Below are 20,946 nucleotides of genomic sequence, written 5' to 3' on the forward strand. Positions count from 1 at the left end.
TAAGATTTTGAGCAAGCATCCAAGCATGAAATTCCATATTATCAAAAATGCCTTGATATTTTAGAAAAGGAGGATAAGCAATGGAAACCAAAACCTTTTTGCAAATCTGAACCATTGATTCCAATCTAGACTCCTCAAATTCAAGAATGTTTCATGTTTAGAGAAGAAGATTTTCCTAAACTAGAAACCTTCAACAAAAATGGATCTCGACTTCCCCCAAAAATCCAAAATGTTGCTTCAACAGTTTTACCCATAGGAGAAAGACAAAGAAAGCATGAACTTGGAGTTTTGGCTGGGGTTGGAATATGAACAGTTGATGATGTGGACGATGAATCTAGAACTCTTGTGAATGATGGAGTTCCAAAAAGAGTTCCGGAAGTTGATTTGGATGGTAGATCGAATCAGATTTGGAATCTTACAAGCAAGCAGAACTAGAACATGCTACAAAGCTTGCAGCAAAGGCAGAGAGGTATAGTAGGTTTGTTTCTAGCTTAATTTCATTCCCTAAACCAAAATTTCTGTAGTGAAGGTTGAGATATTAAAATTGTTCATAATTCTTGCTGCAAATCTAGCATCTTAAGTTTATGATTGAACAAAAACAATAGCTAACCTAAACTTACAAAATTTGGGGAAACATCTTATAAATTTATCAATTGAAGAAACACTATTTAAGCTCTAGTCACAAAATTTGGGGAAACGTCTTTAATAGGATGGTTTGACTTATGTGAGCATCCTCCTTGACCTAGTCATTTGACCTATAAGGAATCCTTGAATACAGTTATGAAGAATTTGAGCAATAAGCTTTTAAGTATTTCCTCATGTATCGTCCAGAGCTTTGTTCCAAATCTTTGGGTTGTAGCTCGTCTTTCGATAGCTGATGTGTTGAATACGCATTGTTATCAGTTTTGCAGTCATTGCAGTTAGTTCAATTTTGACATTACATTGGAATGACCCAGTTCTTCAAATATAAATCACATACTTCTACAAGCACCTAAGATATCTTTCTTATCTCTGTGTTAACCAAATTAGTGTACACTTCCATAATATTCTCAAGATAGTCTCCAACAACCATTTAGTTTTGTCTTCCTTAGAGCCTTCCAGTTTTTCTTTTTATAGCTATTGCTTATGTCAAACTATCCAAGCCTGTATATATTTCTAGTGTTCTTGCTTAGAAAACTTCAATCACAATCATGGTTTGCCATCATGGATTGCAATTGCGTCGCGGTCACGATTGTTTGTGAGAACCCGTAATTTTTTCCCATTTTCTAGGTTTTATTATCTTTCATGGCTTGTTTTCTGCATTTTCGTGATTAGGAAAAATTCTAGATATTTTCAATGAGCAGATATAGTTTTTAGATGATTTTTCTAGTATCGAATAGGTTTTGAGAAATTAAGAGCGTATACCGGACGTGGGACCCGCTAGTGCGGAAAGTTTGGAAAAATTCGGCCAATTAGGTTAAGTTTCGGATACTGGATTTAATTTATCAGGTGCTAAGAGATAATTAGAGGATGGCTTATGGATTAGAGTGAGAGGGAACAAAAGAATATTCATGCATTTAATGAGGTGACAAGTGTCACCATTTGAGTGGAGTAACTTTATGACCACTATTCATGGTCTTACCAATTGACCAAATAAATCAAAAAAATACCAAAAATTCACCATTTCTTCCTTCATCTTGGCCGCCTCTTCAAGCAAAGAAAGAAAGAAAACTCTTCAAGTTTTTGGCTTCAATCTTGCTCAAGTTCAACAATCCAACCATTTAATCTTGCAAGTACTCCATAAAACCTCTTCATTTAGTGATTGTGAGTTGTTTGGTGAAGTTGTTTGGGAAGCTAAGGTGTCAAGTTGCTCTCTCTCTCTCTTGTTTTACTAGGTGAGTAGTGAAGGGACCCTCTCCTCCACCTAATGATGGTTAATTTGTGATTTGTGGTGACTTAAGAGTTAATCTTGTGGATTACATCTTGATTTTTGGTTGAATTAGTGAAGCTTTACATTTATTGGTGATTTTTCTGTTTGAATATGAATATGATTGTGTGGCTATGTATGATGATTGGAAATGGTATGTAATGAAGCTAGGAGGTGGGAAAAGTGGTTAATTGCAAGCAATTTCTGTTTTGGAAGAAAATTGAAAAACTAGGGTTTCAAAGTTATACATTCTGTCCGGTTTTGTAGCTTATGGTTAGAGGCCAAATTGGCTTTGGGTTAAAACATAAAAGTTGTAGGGAATGACATTTTATGGGTGCCTACAAAATTTTAGGTCAATCGGAGTAGCGTAACTTGAGAAAAGTCAAAATTACCCTTGCTGCCCTGGTTTTACCCGAATTTGATAGTTGCATCTGTAATTGATTAATTTGGTTGGGATTGCTTCAGAATTGGTTGTTGAGGTCTTATGATGAAATTCAGCCCTGTTTCTAAGCTTTCGGATGGCTTTGGAATTACTGGATTTGGACTTAGGTAGCTTGTTTTATGATGTTTATACCAGAATGCATTTTGTGAATCTGTTTTTCCGGTTCTGGTGTAGTATCTTGCATTTTTGACCTTGTTACACTCGAAAATGGACAGAGTTGCCTTCTGGACCATTGTAGCCCTATCTCTTAGCTTCAAAACGGTGGGTCTTACACTTTCATCCGATAATCGCAGTGCCTTTGGTGCCATTACCGCAAAATGAGGGCGTGACGGTGGTTCACGACGTTCTTTTGACGGAAGTGCATGAAACACCATTTGCAAGCTTGGTGAGTGTACTACTCACTTGTGTGTTACTATATGGCTTTGATACTTGAACTTGATGCGTTGAATGTTAAATGATTGAAGTGAGAGCGTACTTTATCACTCTCACTTATTGCTTATGATGTTATTGGAATGTTACATGAAATGTTACATGAAATGAAAGTACTTGACTTGGTGTCGTTTGGGCGAGTATCCAACGACCATGATTGTTACCATTGAGCTCAACCCCATTGGTAGTTGATTGAATCGAGCCGGCAAGGGCTTGGTCGTGCCAATTAATGAACCTTCGGGACTGTTATGGAATCTTGAAGTATGAGAGACTCTCGATTCCGGTATACTCGAGTAATACCACAGTGCAAGTGTTTGGAGTTCGGGCCCGGCAGGGGGATGTTAGGTGGAAGGGATAGAAGTAAAGTGAAGTCTACGGTTGGTTACTTTTAAACATTGACGGAGAGTCAATGAGATCCGATCAAGAATGCAAACGAGGAAAAGGGCTCTTGAGAGCCGCCCGTATCCTTTTATCATCATTATTGATGTGTGTCTTTATTTACTTTTGATGAATTGGACTGAAAAGCTTGATGCATCTATGAACTTGGTTGCTTGAGCAGGATTATCTCACTGGGCAATTAGCTCACTCTATTCCTTTTGTTTTCCTTACAGGAAAATAAATACTTTTGGACTGCAATTGATATTTGGTTGTCGAATTGAGTTAGTTGAACATATCTTTTGTATAGCTCATTTATTGAAACCCTAAATGTATTTTTGGGTCCGTTTCTCTTTTGTTTTGACAAACCATACATGTATCCACTTTTGAATACTTTTGTATGTCGCTTTGAATTGTAAATACTAAAGTTCACGATGTGAATGTTGGCTTGATATTTGGTTGGGTTCTGAAGGGTCGGTTACTACTCATGGCCGACTCCGGATTTTATTTTATTTTATTTTATTTTGACATTTTGACTTGTTTATGCGCGTTTGTAAGTTCCGGAACGCAATAGATCGCTCTAAACTGCACCGTTAGTCCTGACGAGAGCTGGGCAGACAGTCCGCTAGCCCCTTTGGTTCGCCTTAGGGGAAAGTGGGGCTGTCACATTGTTCCACATCTATCGTGATATATCGGTTGAATATCAGGTGATACGCACATTATAGCACATAAAAATTTTCAAAACATCTGAAAAAATGATTAAAAATAGAGAATACCATAAAAGGCACAATTTTCAAATTAAATTTACTAAATACCTACATTATCATATATAGTTACTAATTATTTAAATAAAATAATGCTGCCATTATGATAAACCTATAGCATTAACAATAAATGATTTTAGCATCAGGTGTGCTTTCTAATCCTATTTTATATGATATCAAACATTATATATAAGAATAAAATCATCATATATTACATGATACAATACAAATCCCAGTACACAAAGGAAGTAGTGGTGTTTAGTTCAATACAATAAAAGAAACAAATACCTATCAAATAATATTATGAAATACAAAGACATAAAGAATCAAGCGTTTTCACCATAATCTCAATAAACATTTTCATCCTATATTACAGTGTCCAGGTGATTGATCTCAATTTTCTAAAATAAAAAATAATAATAAATATGGCTGAAATATTAAAATTAATGAATTATGTACAACTCTTGAATTCTATCAAATATAGTAAAAACAAATTTTTACTTTGTTTACATACCTATTAGTACCATATAGAATGAAAAGGAGGTTCAAAATCATGCTCATCTCTCAACCTATTATAGTAACAATATGACATTTGCACTTGATTTCCTTCATGTGAATAGGGAGAAATGTATGAATCATATTATCCGTCTCTTAAATTTGATGAAGCATTAGTGAACCATGATTTTTTGTGGCAAAGGTGACAGATTTGATTTAAATTCCTCACCTCTATGGTAGTAACCGAACCCTCAATAATGTTTTGTTTTGTTTGTTTGGCCTCGATAGTGATTGAAATTGTTGTTTTCTTTTTTGTTTGGCTAAGTTGAATCCGAGTCAACTCGGAGATTTTTACTGATACCATGCATTATGCGTCGAATTGGCCTATATCAGCCGAGTCAAAACGAGTCATTGCAGAAATGGAATTATCCATGATTTGAAAATCAATACCATACCGGTCCCCTCCATTCCAATTATGACTAAGTCGAGTCGTATCGGAATTGGCCGATATTGCTAACGATGAATTCACAATAGTCTAGTCTGAAGGTTTAGGACGAGAAGGACAAGAACCAAATAGGTGTGAATGATTAATGCTGGAGGATTTTGAATTTATTGTTTACCCAAAGAATAAAAATTAAACAAAGCAAGTAACGCCTTCAATGTGTATATCTTTGGACCAATGCCTGCATTTTTTTTTTTTTTTGCATCGGTAAGATGTTTAAAGTTTGAAACAATACATGGATGTGTTGTTTTCAAGACAGTGAACAGATTCTATCCATTACATTTCTACCATAAATGCATCTCTGCACAAAAGAATATTTTTATTACCTTATTCTTCATTGTGAAGTCAGTGTATTAGGAGGCATGTATTAGGAGGCACTTTTATTGATGATTATTTGCATTTTTGTTCCTTGCTTTAGATCCACAAAACTCACACCTTTACCAGAAATTCTTGTAGATGAGAAGCGCCAAATTTCTTATTAGGTCGAAGCATCTCATGTTACTTGCGTTTAGTGGGTTACGGTATTGTGTTTATCAGTTGTAGTATTTGTGCTTGCAATTATCAGATGGAGAAGAATAGAGGGTTAACTCATGCTCAGAAGAAGCTAAACAAAAATCCAAGAAAGAAACACAAGGTATCTGGCTATCTTTTCTCTTTAAACATATTAAACTACTAATTGCATAGCTGATCTCTCTCTGTCTCTCTCCCTATCTCACACACAGAGTTGCAGCACCAAAAAGCAGTGGTGCGTAGGAAGAGATCAGGAAGCCAATTGGTACCTATGATGGGGAAGCCTCGAGTATTGATGCAATAATCAGCCGTAGTATTAGGTTCAGGAACTAGATGTTGCCATGCTACATTTGTAATTTTGAAGTATGATGCTTTATATATGTGCTTTTGCAGTAATTATTATGTTGAAGAGAGAATTTTAGTCTGAGGGAAGTTGATGTCTATTGTCTATTTTTTAGTAGACATACAATTTTGTGACTGGGACAAAATGTTTTGGCGTTTTCAATTAGATCTCATCTTCATGCATTTTTGGTCCAATACGTTGTACATATAAGCTCTTACTTTCCTAGCACTCAATATTCTGGTGGTAGTTTCATTTTATCATATTAGATATATGTAGGAGAAATATAATTTTAGTCCCCCAATATTTGATCTGTGTGCTAAACTGGTCTCTAATATTTTTGACCAAAGTAAATGTGCTCTCCAAAATTTTTAAATTTGAGAAAATTAGAATTATATACATACATACATATATACACCCACACACACATATACATACATACATACATACATATATATGTATATGTTTGTATATAGACATCCTGGTAGTTGATACGCTCCTCGATCAACATGTTTCGAGACACAGCATGTTTGCCCAAGGATCTAGCGAGATTTCCAACCGTTTGGATTGCGACTCCTAGACTCAAGAAGGACGACACGACTTGAATCAAGGCGGTAGAACGATGACTGCAATCGAGATGGATACTCTAGTGGATAGGTCGGTTGAACAATCAAGGACAATCGTGAGATTGCTCAAGAACCCTTGCCAAGCAAGTTAATGGAATTGTACTCTCCAATTGTAAGAGAAAACAAAACAGAATTTTTATTTTCAAAGTACGTACCCCTTCAACCATACAACTTGTCCCTTTTTATAGGCTAAAAGAACTAATGAAAACCTAGGGCTAGGGCAAAGGGGAGGGTTCGGCCATCCTTAGGGTTAGGTGGGCCAAGCCTTCAATTAAAGAATTGGAAAAGACTAGCTAATGGACTAAAGCCAAACTAACAACTATCGCTTAGCTCCTCGTGGGCTTGGATCAATGTGTAGACATCCCGATGATCAACTTCTAGGCCTTCAATGTTCCTATGGACCCCTTGTTGGTCTTGAACATTTCGAACAAGGGCTTGGGAGACTCTTTGAAGCACTTGGCCCGTGCACGTGTAACGGGGCCCAATGGTACTCGCACTTGGTTTTCACCATCTCCTTTTGTGCACACATCAGTAGTGTTGTTAATTGAGCCGAGTATTTGTCTACCAAACTCGACTCGAGTTTAACTCGAGCTCGCTCGATTAGGCGGACGAGCTTTGAAATGTGTTCGGATTCGGCTCGCCAAATGGGACATGTGGCTCGAGTTCGAGCTCGAGCTTGACTCGTTTTTCACAAACGAGCCGAGAGCTCGAGCTCATGCAAATTGACCCCAATAAAAGTCTATAATTTTCAATTTTTATGCTTTTGAATTGTGAAATGCATATATACCCTTCCTTATCGAGCCTAATAGAGCTACTCAGATAACAAACGAGTTGAGCTTACTCGACTTGTAAATTAAACGAGCATATCTCGAGCTCGAGCTCGACTCGTTTATCACAATTACCGAGCCGAGCTCGAGCCTTATCGAGTTGAGTTCAATCGAGTTTTCAAGCTGCTCGTTCCATTTAACAGCTCTACGTCCTGGTTCAAAACCTCCTACTTCTACTTCCTCCCTCCTTACCACCTAACCCATCCCCCCCCTCCCAAAAGAATTGTGTTATATGTACTAAACATTGTAATAGTAAAAAAGAGGAAAAGCTAAATAAACTTTTCTTCTTCCTTTTTTATTTCTTTTTTGCACTTATTCATACTACTATTTTCTAATATGTTTATTCTCTCTTGCATAATTGGTCTCAAATTTGACACAATACACCTAATCATATCAATAACTAATTGATAAAGAATTTTATTATTTTCACTTATATTGATAATAAAATACTCAATTAAATATCTCATTAAAACGTGAACAACTATATGTTATTATGTTGATTGAATAATATTTTCTTTTTTTTTTTGGGCATTTCAATTCGTTATCAATTAAGTTCAACTAAAATAGACATTTTATAATTGTTTAAATTCTTTAAAAAATTATCATTTTCAATTGAATATAAATATAAATGCATTAAAATTTATTATTGAAATAATTGATTTAATTTAACATTACGGAAAGACAAGAAAAACAACATTCAATTTTTCTAAAATTTCATACGTGTACTTCATATTAGTAATCAATTTATTAATTTAGTCACAATTCCTAATCATAATCAATTGAAGCTCATATTCACAAGTCATGCAACATTTTATGTTGTAGCATTTAGAATAAAGTTACTATATATTGAAATTACGATTCTCTTCTTTCGAGTAATTTTTCTTTTATATATTATTCATACATTATTATTTGTTTGTAATTAATGCACTAAAAGGATGTTTTCTAGCTAAAGGACAATGTTTTGGCAATGTGGTCTGCTTTTATGGATTTTTATAGTGATTTGAGAACACATTTGCTATTCATTTAATCTAATTCATTTGAAATATAACTATTTAAAACATAAGGGACCATATTAATCAAAATTTCAAACATTAAGAACAAAAAATACAAAGTCAATACTTTCAACTCCTCCAATTTTATTTTGACTGTTGGATATTGTAGTTTTCCATTGTCATAAATCTGCATAAAATTAGAAATTTTGGAGATCATAATTGTTTTGGATGAAACATTAGGGACTAGTATACCTCGCTAGTCAAATATTGAGGACTAAAACTGTATTCTTCCTATTGGATATAGTGCCATATAACTCTTTTAGTTATATGTCTCCAAGCATTATCTGTGTAATAACCTATTTAAGAAATGAAAGTATCCTTTTTGGTGACTTGTTACTAGATCCATTTATACTTACATGGAAAAAGTGAAAAGAAACATTTTCACTCTTGGGCTATTGGCCACCACAAAAGAGTTAAATTTTTCGGATGCGAAAGGTTAAGAATTCAAAACTGGTCTTCCATAACTTTGTCACTAACATTTGGCTTCTTCAAATCTATATGGGTGTGTAGTGCACTTGTCTGGTCCGATAGCGGTTTAGTATCTGTCAGTTCCCTATGGCACAGTTGTAGTCCCATGACCTAGTTGGCCCTCCTTAGAATGAGCTAAAGTATGAGTAGAAGCAGAATAGATGTAGAAGTTATCAATTAATCAAAAAATTTACTTGTGCTTTCTTGTGTGTGCGCGTGTTCCTTATTTAAAAAAAAATTGATAGTGTAGTTAAAAGCAAAAAATGTGGTGGGGCCTTTGTTTTCCCGTGGGATTGTAGATGTTTTTCTCATCAATAATGTTTCTGCTTCAATACTCGTTATTAGTTCATGTTTTTTATTGGTTTTCTTAACCTAGACTCCCAGTTCGGGTAATAACGTCTTAAAATGAACCAGTTCACAAGTAAAGCTAGTTTTGGAGTTTAAGAAGAAAAGAAGAATTAATTATGACAAAAAAAGGACACGAGAAGAAAGAAATTAGAGAGCTTTTAAATCTTCTTGTAGAGATTAGGAGATAAAAGAAATGATTTGGAAAACTTAACGCTATCCTATTTTATATATTATAGACAAAAGTTGCATTTTGGCAACTCTTATCCAAATCTGGACACTTCTTTCCTTTTTTTTTAACTATAGCTCTAAAAGACATTTGCTCATATCTGTCCATTTTTATCCTTTCCATCCCCATAAAATCTCAAATTAGAAGCTTTACCTTTCTTCTCATGCCTCCTCTCCTTCCAAACTGCATATATACATCATCCGACTAATATCTACAATAATGAAACTGTGTGTATCTTGTTACTATAGCAATTACAATTAATAGTTTTTCAAACTGTAAAACATTATACACATCAAAATCATAAAACTTGGTTACTTTTATCTCCACAGCCTATAAAAAATTTACGCGTCACACACCTCATTAGCACAGTCACACTACCATACCAACAGTAGATCATGGTTCTCAAAATTTTTCATGCGAATTAATTGACAAACTTTAGATCACCAAATCTATTATCTTTCTTCCAATTCATTCATTTTGCAAAAACAGTCATTTGATTTATTATTGTTTGGAAGTTTGAAAACTCAACGTTCAATGTCCATTCATTTGAGATCCTTTCTCAAATAGAAGTCCATCAGCCCACAGAGAGGTTTTTCATTACTGGGTTCCCATTTGCAAAGGTATTCATATGGATAAGACTACATGTGTCATGTGGATGTGATGAATCATGCATGTACACTTAAGTTAGATCATATTTGTAACTTGCCAATATAGAGTTCTGTCTCTTGGAAGTGGTAATTAACCTCACAAAGCGCAAATGAAAACTGTAAAGATGAGAATTAATAATAGGTTATCAACTTTGTTTCAAGGGCATTGAAGATCAACAACTACCGTAAAATAGGTCATGCCACACTTTCATGTAAATGATATTATAAGATGACATACACGATGTAATGTATACTAACAAATTGCTCATTAGTTGCTTTTACTATCCACAATATATACTGCCTAGGATTAAGGGAAAAAAGCGCGTTCCTACAAAACCAATGCCATGCAACTTAACTTTGGCAATATACACAGAAAAAAGAAAAGAAAATCCAAAAAACCATGAATAAATGCTAAGATTCAGAATATGACAATGGAATATTAATACATTAAGAATTGGCCGATTGGAACAAACATAGCGTAACACTCAGTTCCCGACGGACAACTGTACCAAGACATATAAGATGGATCGCCTAAAGGCCTGCATGAGTGACAATGGACAAAAGAAGTTTTCAGGAATTACCAAGTAAAAGGCAAAGGTATCATTTTAACTAATGTTGTAAACAGAAATTCTAACAAATTAAATTCGCAAACAGGCGTATGTTTTCATAAATAATGCTATTTTCATAATTCTATATGCCGATAAATCATATATAAGAGAAAAGATTATAACCAAATGGTTTCATATTTTGGTTTCTCATCTTAAAACAAAAGCTCAATTTCCAGTGACACAAAAAGAATTCATCCAATGAGTCTGGTCTCGGTTGTTTGCATTATATACTCATTGAGGATGTAAAGTAAATTTAAAAATTTCACACTACCATAACTAGAAGAACCATATCCATCTAATCCTAAACAGTAAAGAGAGGATTGATGACTACTAATGAGCAATCGTAAAATAACTACTAATGACGGCACCTCCACATGATAAGGTACATTACTATGAGATTTGTTGCAATGATTAAGCACAAATCCAACCAATAGTGATGTATCCCAAGCCTAAGAAACTGTTTTTTCCACCAATCCAAGTCACAGTCGAAAGAACCAGCTTCTTTTTGCCTCCAGAAGCATAATCATTATCGTTATACTGTATCACTACTGTAATCTTCTCATTAGCCTCAACATACTGTTCATTTCACCCATACAACTTTCAAAAGCTCGGAAATGCTGCAGTGCGCACCAGACTAGAAGATCTTCTCACTGTTACAAGCCAATAATCGAGTAGAATAAATGAACACTTGAATTGGTAAACAGGAAAAAGTAAGGGAGAGATTTTGAAAGAGCGACAGAAAAAAGACAAAAGGAAGGGATGACTGCGTTAACTGGTATTTTCTCATCAGGTTTTCCACCTCCAATCAAGCTTCCTTGCTAAAAGCTTATAGGATAAACTTTTGATCCAAATTAAATGATATAGTTCTTATTACTGTCCTATGCAACATCTTTCTCGTTTACAGATAGATTCATGCCCTTAACTGACAATTCATGAGCATCATTGAACATACTCCCAGTAACAAGGGCACCAAGGCACAATGCGCTTATTATCAATGAGCGCTACTGTTTGTCACTTCTGCTTTTGACATATCTGCATTACAAGTAGAAGTGTCAAAATGGATGACATGGACGGGTTTGAGTTGGGTAAAATGGGTAATGGGTATAAATGAGTCAACCTATTTATACCCATTTAATTAGATGGATATAAATGGGTAAGTCAAAAAATGAATTGGATAACCCAATTACCCATTTATAACCCATTTATTTTAACTTTTGTAAACTCATTTAAATTCATTTTTGCAAACTAAGTTATCAATTTATACTACTTTTTGCACCCATCATTAGTTTTAAATATTTACTTATAATGTTCAATAAGCCTAATTATTAATTTTTTTTCCTATCCATACTCTATGTCGCAAAATTACATACTATTTAATAATTGAATAATAAAAATTTAAAAATTTAAATTAAGTACTATAAAAATTAACATAAAAACTTAATCCAAAAATTTTGAACCCCTAACATTTTTTGCATGTGAAAATTTAAAATTTCATTTTAAAAATGTAGGAAAAGAGGCTAAAACTTTATCATAAATTGGTAATGCCAAAAAATGAGTAAGTTAACAAATTAAGAGAAAATAAAATGATAAAATAAAACTAACAAATAACAATAATAATGAAACAAAAGTAGTTAACATCATAACAAAATGAAAAATCTTCAAAAAAAAATGGGCGGGAGAAGAGAGGAGATTTGGGAGAAAATAATTCTAAATGGGTTTATTGGGTTTGATGGGTTACTCAATAACAAAAACTATTAACTTACATATAGAATTATGGGTAACCCATCAAACCCATAAACTATTAACTTACATCTATTAACCCAATAATAGTTTATGGGTTTGATGGGTTAATAGATGTATTTATGGGTATTATTGAGTAAATGGATATTATTGGGTAACCCATTTATACCCATATACAAAAACTTAAGATACCCATACCCATCTATTCATGGGCAGGTATGGGTAAAATTAATTGGGTTGATTTGCCACATATAATAAAAAGCAATCAGACACTTTACATCACACTGGCTTGTAATAAACAACCTGAAGATGGAAAGGAGATTGAGATTTCAGGGAAGCTCTGAATAGGGATGGCAACGGGGCGAGGTTGGGGCGGAGGACCCGCCCCGCCCCCGCCCCACTTCCCCCGCGAGGTTAATAAAATTTTATTATATAATTTTATTATAATTAAATTTTAATAAATAATCAAGTACTAAAATATCAACACATCACCAAATTATTATTCACTGTAATTTTACAATTGAAACTCATAAAAACAATCAAACAGAAGTTATTTGAATACAATCCAATATGATAAAATAAATATAACTAAAATAGTCAAGTTTTCACTTTTAGTACAAATGCAATCACTAATTCATTATTGTTTTTGTGCTTTTTTTTGAGAAAAAAGTGTTATTCTATTAAGTGTAATTAGAAATTTAGTATAAATGTATTAGTAAATTTAGTATAACTAATTAATAAATTCTATTAGTATACATGTATAATTATTCATATAATTGATAATATCCATTATATTACATAAACTAATATACATTATATAATACATCTAACTAATAATATCATTATCATAAGTTTATAACTAATTAACTTACATATTATATATATTTATATATATATATATATTTTTTTTGTTTTGCGGGTGGTGGGGGGGATAGGGCGGGGGTATACTCTCCCGCCCCCCGCCCCGTTTCTAAGCGGGGGGAAAAAATTCCCCCCAGCCCCAGCCCCCGCCTCGAGAGCCCCCCGCAGGCACCCATCCCCATTGTCATCCCTAACTCTGAATAAGTGAAGATGATACCAATTAATCAAGTAACAGTATAGCGCACAAGAACTCTCAAATTTGCAATTAGCTTTCTATTAATTCAGAGTTTCCTGTTATGGCAATGAGCGGGAAAACTACAAAAAATGCCACAAATAAAGAAGCAGTTCCACACCCACAAATTAAACTATATCAGGAGTAAAAGCAAAGCATGATTGCAAGTAAACCCATGAAACTACAGAATCTGGAGAATCAATAAAATTGGAAGAACAAGTCATCTCCACCTGAATCAAATAAAAATCCACTCTGATCTCCAGGAAAGTTTCACATAATTAAGACAAATTACTCATTTGGACTGGTTTAGAAAGCCTCGCATGCAAGTGTTTTCACAAAAACAGTGGAAAAAACACCCAAGAGACAATTTCAAAACACACAGACAATGGTTTTGATAGAATTTATCAATCTGGTAATAGATGTAAGCTGGTTGCTGCATTTTCTTTGGGATCTAAACAAACATTTTGCAGACTAATATTTTTGAGCTGGAGAAAGAGGGTCGAATAAATGAAACAAATTCTTTCTGTGTTGTATCTGCAAACATCAGTACTAAGAAGTTGCACCTTCTGTCAAGCTCCTGACACAGCCTTGTTGGTCTTGTCATTCTGAATGAATGCAGTTTTCTCCATGGCAGTCTACAATTTCAATCACCCATATATCAGCAATAGCATATCAGACCAATTGAGAAGGTTACTTTTCTGAAAGACACTAGCAGATGGATCATCTAAAGCTTTACCCCCTCTGATGCAGACAAAGAGGCAAGACCAATTAGTATGAACCCTGGATCATGTTGGTAACTGGATCACTGAGGACCCTGCTATCAAATGTCATATCCGCTTCTTTTTCACCAATCTTTTCACCTCTGACTTTGTAGAAGTCAGCCTTCACCCTGAACCTTTTCCTACATCCCCTCTTACCCTCTCGCCTAGTGAAGCCCAGTTTTTTAGTCGTATCCCTTCCAGCCAAGAAATCAGGAAAGCCTGCTTAGATTTCAAGCCCTTCAAGGCTCCTGGACCTGATGGACTCCACGCCTACTTCTACCAAAAATTCTGGACCCTTCTGAAAAATTCTATTATTCAGTTTATCCAGGATGCCTTCAACCATTTACCTTTTCCTCAAGGTATCAAGGATACTTATATTTGCTTAATCCCCAAAACAGTTTGCCCTGAACTCATTCAAAGTTTTAGGCCTATTAGTCTTTGCAACTCACTTTACAAAATCCTCTCTAAAGTGATTGTAAACAGACTCAGACCTTACCTGACTAAGGTTATCTCTCCTTTTCAAACCAGTTTCCTACCTAGAAGGAGTTGCTCCGATAATGTCAAACTAGTTCAGGAAGCCATTTTCAAAATTAAATCAAAAAAAGGCACTAAGAGTTCTTTGTGCTATTAAGATTGACCTTGAAAAGGCTTTTGACAAACTAGAGTGGCACTTCATTAGGGAAGCCCTGGTTTTCTTTGGCATTCCCGAAGCTCTCACTCAAGTTATCCTCCAATGCATTTCCTCTCCTAGACTTGCTGTCCTGCATAATGGTAAGCCCATTGATTGGATCTCCCCTTCACGGTGTATAAGGCAAGGAGATTCCATCTCTCCTTATTTATTTATTATGTGCATGGAATACCTCTCCTTATCTATAAACAAAGCTATCTCTGAAAAAAGAGATGGAAGCCACTTTCTTTTCGTCCCAACACTCCCCTTTTATCTCACTGCATTTTTGCGGATGACATCACCTTGTTTGCTGAAGCTAACCTAGGATCCATTCTTTCCATCCAAAACATCCTGGAAGATTTTTCCCTCCGATCCAATTTATCTATCAATCGACAGAAATCAAAAATTTTCTTTTCTCCTAACACCCCCCCGAATCTTAAACTCTCTATAGTCAATCAGTTAGGCTTTTCTGAATCTCATGAGTTTGGCAAATACCTTGGTTTCCCCATTTCTGGGGATAGGGTTAGCAGAAACCAGCTAAACTTCATTTTAGACAAGGTAAAAAAAAAACTCTCAGGATGGAAGGCAAGACTCCTCTCTTTTGCTGGAAGGAAAGCCATAATCCAGCAAACAACCACTACCATTCCTGTTTACTACTCCCAATGCACCCCCTTCCCTGCCTCTCTCTGTAATGACATTGACAAGAAGCAGCGAAATTTCCTTTGGGGCTCAACTTCTCAAAAGAGGAAGCTTCACCTAGTCTCCTGGGACAAAATTACCAAGCCTAAAGACCTGGGAGGATTGGGAGTCAAGCAAACTGCCTTAATTAATAAGGCTTCGATAGCTAAATTCTGTTGGCAGCTTCATACAGAAACCACGAAACCTTGGGCACAAATCATCTCCCGCAAATACCTACCCAACTCCCATCCCACCCCATTCCTTGATTGGAATTCTGTTAGACGTAGAGGCTCGGTAAATTTCAAATGTATTCAACAATGCCTCCCCTTGTTCAAAGCTGGTAGCTCGAAAGCTATCAAAAGTGGAGCAAATACATTTGTTTGGCATGATAAATGGCTTCCCCAAGGTACCCTCAGATCCTTGATCCAAGGGCCTTTAACTTTGGAAGACCACTCCATGCTTGTGAAGGACCTATTCAATTCCCTTCATGACTGGAATCTGGAAGCCTTATCTATGGCGCTTCCCCAGGATCTAAGCCAAAGGATATCTGCCATCCCACAGCAGAATTACAACCCCACCCCTGATACCATTAGATGGGGACCTTCCCTTAATGGTAGCTTCTCATTTAAATCTGCCTACTCCCTAGCTTTTCTCCAAAAATACCCAAACCCAACCGAGTCAAACCCCTCGTGGATCTGGTCTCTGCACATCCCCACAAAAATTAAACACTTTCTTTGGTTGTTAGCCCAACAGAGAATTCCTACCAAGCAACACCTCTTCGACCGGCATATCATCCCTGACACCTCTTGTCCTTTCTGTAACCATTACTCGGAAGATGCTGAACATGTGGTGAGAGGATGTCCCCGAGCCTTAGAGTTCTGGGACAAAATCCAGCCTCCCTTCCTTCACCACCCTTGGAAACCTTTTAACATTTGGCTCCTTCAGAACTGCAAAAATTCCTCCCCCTCCCCCTACTGTTCCATTTCTTGGAACGTCATTCTTGCTTTCTCTTGTTGGGTACTCTGGAACAATAGAAACAAACTTTTGTTCGAACCAATTAGAGCTTGGAAATTCCCTCACATTCAGGCTTTAAATCTTGCTGCCGAATTTGTCGCTATTGGTCCAAGCTGCTCTCCCCTTCCCCTACCCAAAAGCCAGGTCCTTATTGGATGGACTCCACCACAAAGAGGATGGCTTAAACTGAATTCTGATGGATCCTGCTCACCCAACCCTGGTCTCGGAGGATGCGGGACCCTAATAAGAGACCATCTTGGTACTTGGATTAAAGGGTCGATTCGAAAGCTCGGCCACACCAACAATCTGCTTGCAGAATGTTGGGCCATCAGAGATGGACTCGAAATCGCAAGATCATTGAATATCCAATGTTTGATTGTTGAATGCGACTGGGAAGTTGTCCTTAACATGCTAAACACCTCAATTCCTGAAGGTCATGACCTTGCTCCTAGCTTAAATGATTGCAGGTACCTTCTCTCTAATTTCCAGCAAGTGCAAGTAAGGCACATCTACAGAGAGGCGAATAGAGGAGCAGATGCACTAGCAAAGTTGGGTGAAAAGCTTTTGTGTCCCTTTTCACTTCTAGATTCCTGTCCTCTCAGCTTAGGATCTATTTTGTCTGATGATTTGAGGGAAGTCTATTTCCCCAGATACATTGCTAAGTTGAAACCTTTCCTTTTTATTTTATGCAAGTCTTTCCTACCAAAAAAAAAAAAAGTATAAAAGTTATAACCACCTGAAACAATAACATAAGGCAAAAGATAATCAGAAAAGAACAGAAAAGGAAAAAGATCAAGTTTCATAGATCAAATTCCAGTTGCAGAATATCAAGAAAACATACCGACCGGGAGTTAATATTGCTTTGCATGCAGGAAGTTCTTGTTGTGTAAACCTAGAATCTGAAGTGTAACAAAGTGGGAACAATTGAATACTTATATTAACAGGGATGATATATAAAACAAAGCTATTTCAATGAATTGATCATTCATAAAAAATGATATCAGTTTTACATGCTAAAAATCAGAATTCAGAAAATAAAATTGCATATTGATCAGATGCAACAATGAAGCAACCAGAGAAAAATCCTCAAATTTTCACCATAAATCATCATTTCTTATGGGAATTTTAATGCAATTCAATGAATCACAGCTTTAAACTATATGAAAACTCAATCAAAAAAATAAAAATAAAAATAGAAAGGGGGATCTCGCAAAGAGCTTTCATAAAATCTCAAAATTCAGAAGCATATTACCAATACTAACCACCCTGCATTGCCAAAACTTATGAAGTAATGATCAGGAACCAAGAAAGGGAATCCTAAGTAGCACTTAAGCACTATTGTCTTTTTTGTCTTTTTACAAACAGATTTTTCTTATTATGGTCATACAGGCACATGATAGTTCCTGAAAAACCATTTCTTGTTTCCATTACTATTCTGAGGCTAATTGCTCGAATAGTTATCATCAAAATGGCCACAAATTCCAAACAAAAAAAATGCATTTTAAGAAATAATCATCCACAAATTTGAAAGAAAGAAAATAGAAGAATAAATTCCTCCGTAAAGCAATTGAATAAAGAAAATTAAAAAACAAAGAAAGAGGGAATCGAAAATTGAGAGAGAGAATCTATACTTGGATTGCCTGGATTTCTTGGAAGAAGATTGAGAAGAACCCTCCAATAATTTTTTGCCTTTGCAGGTTGAATAAAAACGCAAAGAAAGGATAAGGGCCAGGGTGAAAGAGGCCAAAGCATTACATTAATCAAGAGGAAGAAACTACACCAGAAAAGCGTGAACTTTGCCAAGCCTCAATTCCCTCCACGCCTTCTCGAATCACAAATAGCCTATCCCCACCACCCTCAATTTTCTTTATAACCCCTCTTTCAGAATCCTCCACTTTATCCACATAGTTCCTCCTATACGACCCTTCACATAGAATCCTCTCTCCACCCACATTCTGATCACCATCTCCCTCCACCGTGGACCACACCTCTAGCTCACCTTCCCTACCCACGAACAGCTGTTTCCTGTAACAGTTAATCACACAATTGCCCACGCTGCTGGCCCCACCAGTCATCATCCTCATCCTGGGGTTCTTCTCTTCCAAATAAATCCATGGATCTTCGCTTAATTTGCGGAGGTCTGCCACGGCCAAATCCCCCGATTTAGAACCCAGTTTGACCAGTGTCAACTCGTCCACATCCACATCCACGTCAGCAAACGAGTCCCCAAACCTGCTGCTCCTACCTGAACCGGGCTCGTTTGTCTCCCAAACCACCTCCTTGGACCTCGGGTCCCACAATCGTATATAACCCGAATAACCAAACGCTCCGGACGTCACCGAAACTCCGACAAGTACTCCGGCCTTTGGCACATACTTCAGCTTTCCGGCAACCATGGACTTGGAAGAGCTCCCCGACTGCCTCGCGACCTCTAACGTCGTCCACTTGTTCTTGTCAATCATCAGAACGCAATTCTCCTTGTGCCGACAATCGAAGGAAGCAAAGACCGAGTTGTCTGAGTCAGCGATCGCGTTGACTCGGGCCTTATAGATCCTAGGGTCTGTAGGGTCCGCCCAGTCGACACAGCAAGACCGGTATCCGCTCGCTGTGTTGTAGACATGAAGCCCCGCCAGTGTTTCCGACCCCACTGCGGCTACTCCAGGTCCGATCCTCCGAATTGTACTTATATAATCAAGATGGGTCCTGACGGTCCCGGAATGGGTTAAATTCCAATCGTAGACCGAAATCTGACCACCGTGGGCGACCCAGACGGAGCCGTCGGAGTCGATGGCGTTGAAATCAGAAACCGTGGCGTCAGAAGAGGGGCGGATAGTGGTGAAAAGGGAGGCGTCGATGCCCGTTAGAGGAGACGGAGCGAGAGCGGATTTTAATTGGGATTCAATCCCGTAATAAGAAGCCTCGTCGATGAGTTCTTGGTTGGAGAAGCGTTTAGCTGTAGAAGGGAGGCGGTTGGAGCGCAGGAGAGAAAGGAGGGCTGAGAATATCTCAGGGTCGCGATCTATGAAGACCGGTTGAGACGGGTCGTGGTGGTGGAGCGACCGGTTGGACAACAGCGATAGAAGAGAGTCAGGGCCACCGGAGCGGAGAGTGGAGGTGGTGGTCTCGAATAGCTTGCCTCCGACATTAAGCTTGATGCGGTCGCTGCTGGGTTGGGTTTCTGTGGCATCGTGGGGATTCTCGCCCTCCATTATTTCTTCTTTTTGTCACACAGAGGCGTCAAGGATGTCTCATACTCGGGGATAATTTGATTGAATAAATAAACGCTATACGGAGGTTTTCATGTGGACCGATTGTTGCACACTAAAAGGGATAATTTCAAAATCCTACCCTGAGGTTTCTGAATATTTCACTGGCTTTTTTTTTCTAAATTTTAAAAATTATAGTGACCTTCCTTTAAGACTTATTATCTTATAACATTTATGTCCAATCAATAATAAAAAAGTAATATTATAATAGAAACAAAATATGATTCCACCGTTATCTCTCAACTACTAAATTATTTAATTAATTTAATACCCGCCTAAATATTAAAAAAATATTAGAATTTGCTATCATCATGGATTTAATCATATATAGCATAAAAATAGTATATCATTCTATATATTTTATTTAATATAAGATCTAAATTGCTCTTTTCAGTTATAAACTCATCGTCAAACATCAACAATAAATAATTAAAAAAATCTGTAACAAAAATATTACAAAATGTGAACTTTAATACCATAAAATTTCAGCAACTAATCTTAATATATGAACAAGAATATTTATGATGTTAAAGTTTGTTCTCCTGGTAACAAATTTTTTATTATTTGTTGTTAATGATATTTGACAATGAGTATATAACTGACAAGAATAATTTGTATCTTATATTCAGTGAAAAGTATAACATAATATACTATTTTTTGATACTATATGTGGTTTGATCCCTAATGATAAATTGTAAATTTTAATTTTTTTAATGTGTGCTTTGGTATTCAATTAATTGAATAATGTTGTAGATTAGGGTAATAATATAATCATATTATTATCTTTTCTCTTCGATTATTGCCTTTTAATTATCGATTAGCTCTAAATGTTACAAGATAATTAACCGGGAGGTTACTATTATTTTTAAAATTTAAAGGGAGGCTTGTTAAATAGTCAGAAATTTCAAGGGAAGTTTTTGAAATTATCCCATATTAAAATGGGCTAAAATTATTAAACCCTCGCTAATTTCTTAGAATATCAATGGAAAAAAAATCGCACAAATGTTGATTTGATGATGATACAGTTTCCTTGAACTATGCGTGTAGTGCTTATTAAGCATGACTGACCCTTGGGAATTTTTTTAAAAAATTTTAGACCGCCAAGCTGACGCAACTCGGTATCCCATTTGCCAAAAGCAAAAGCCTATATGCATGGCAAGCC

General features: G+C 36.3%; 1 protein-coding gene and 1 long non-coding RNA gene across 2 annotated transcripts; both read right to left on the minus strand.

Annotated features, from left to right (window-relative positions):
• Positions 1-10,681: 10,681 nt before the first annotated feature.
• On the minus strand, positions 10,682-11,511 carry LOC113699227 (uncharacterized). Its single transcript, XR_011817437.1, has 2 exons — positions 11,339-11,511; positions 10,682-11,215 (listed from the first exon to the last, which is right to left on the minus strand). It is a non-coding gene; the product is annotated as an uncharacterized lncRNA (long non-coding RNA).
• Positions 11,512-18,178: 6,667 nt separating this feature from the next.
• Positions 18,179-19,833, minus strand: LOC140004183 (protein ENDOPLASMIC RETICULUM-ARRESTED PEN3-like). The gene has a single exon (XM_072056676.1). It carries the CDS (start codon positions 19,725-19,727, stop codon positions 18,279-18,281), a length of 1,449 nt encoding a protein of 482 aa, XP_071912777.1. The 5' UTR covers positions 19,728-19,833; the 3' UTR covers positions 18,179-18,278.
• Positions 19,834-20,946: the final 1,113 nt, after the last annotated feature.

The sequence above is a fragment of the Coffea arabica genome, chromosome 7c (assembly GCF_036785885.1).
Source record: "Coffea arabica cultivar ET-39 chromosome 7c, Coffea Arabica ET-39 HiFi, whole genome shotgun sequence".
Taxonomy (NCBI): Eukaryota; Viridiplantae; Streptophyta; class Magnoliopsida; order Gentianales; family Rubiaceae; genus Coffea; species Coffea arabica.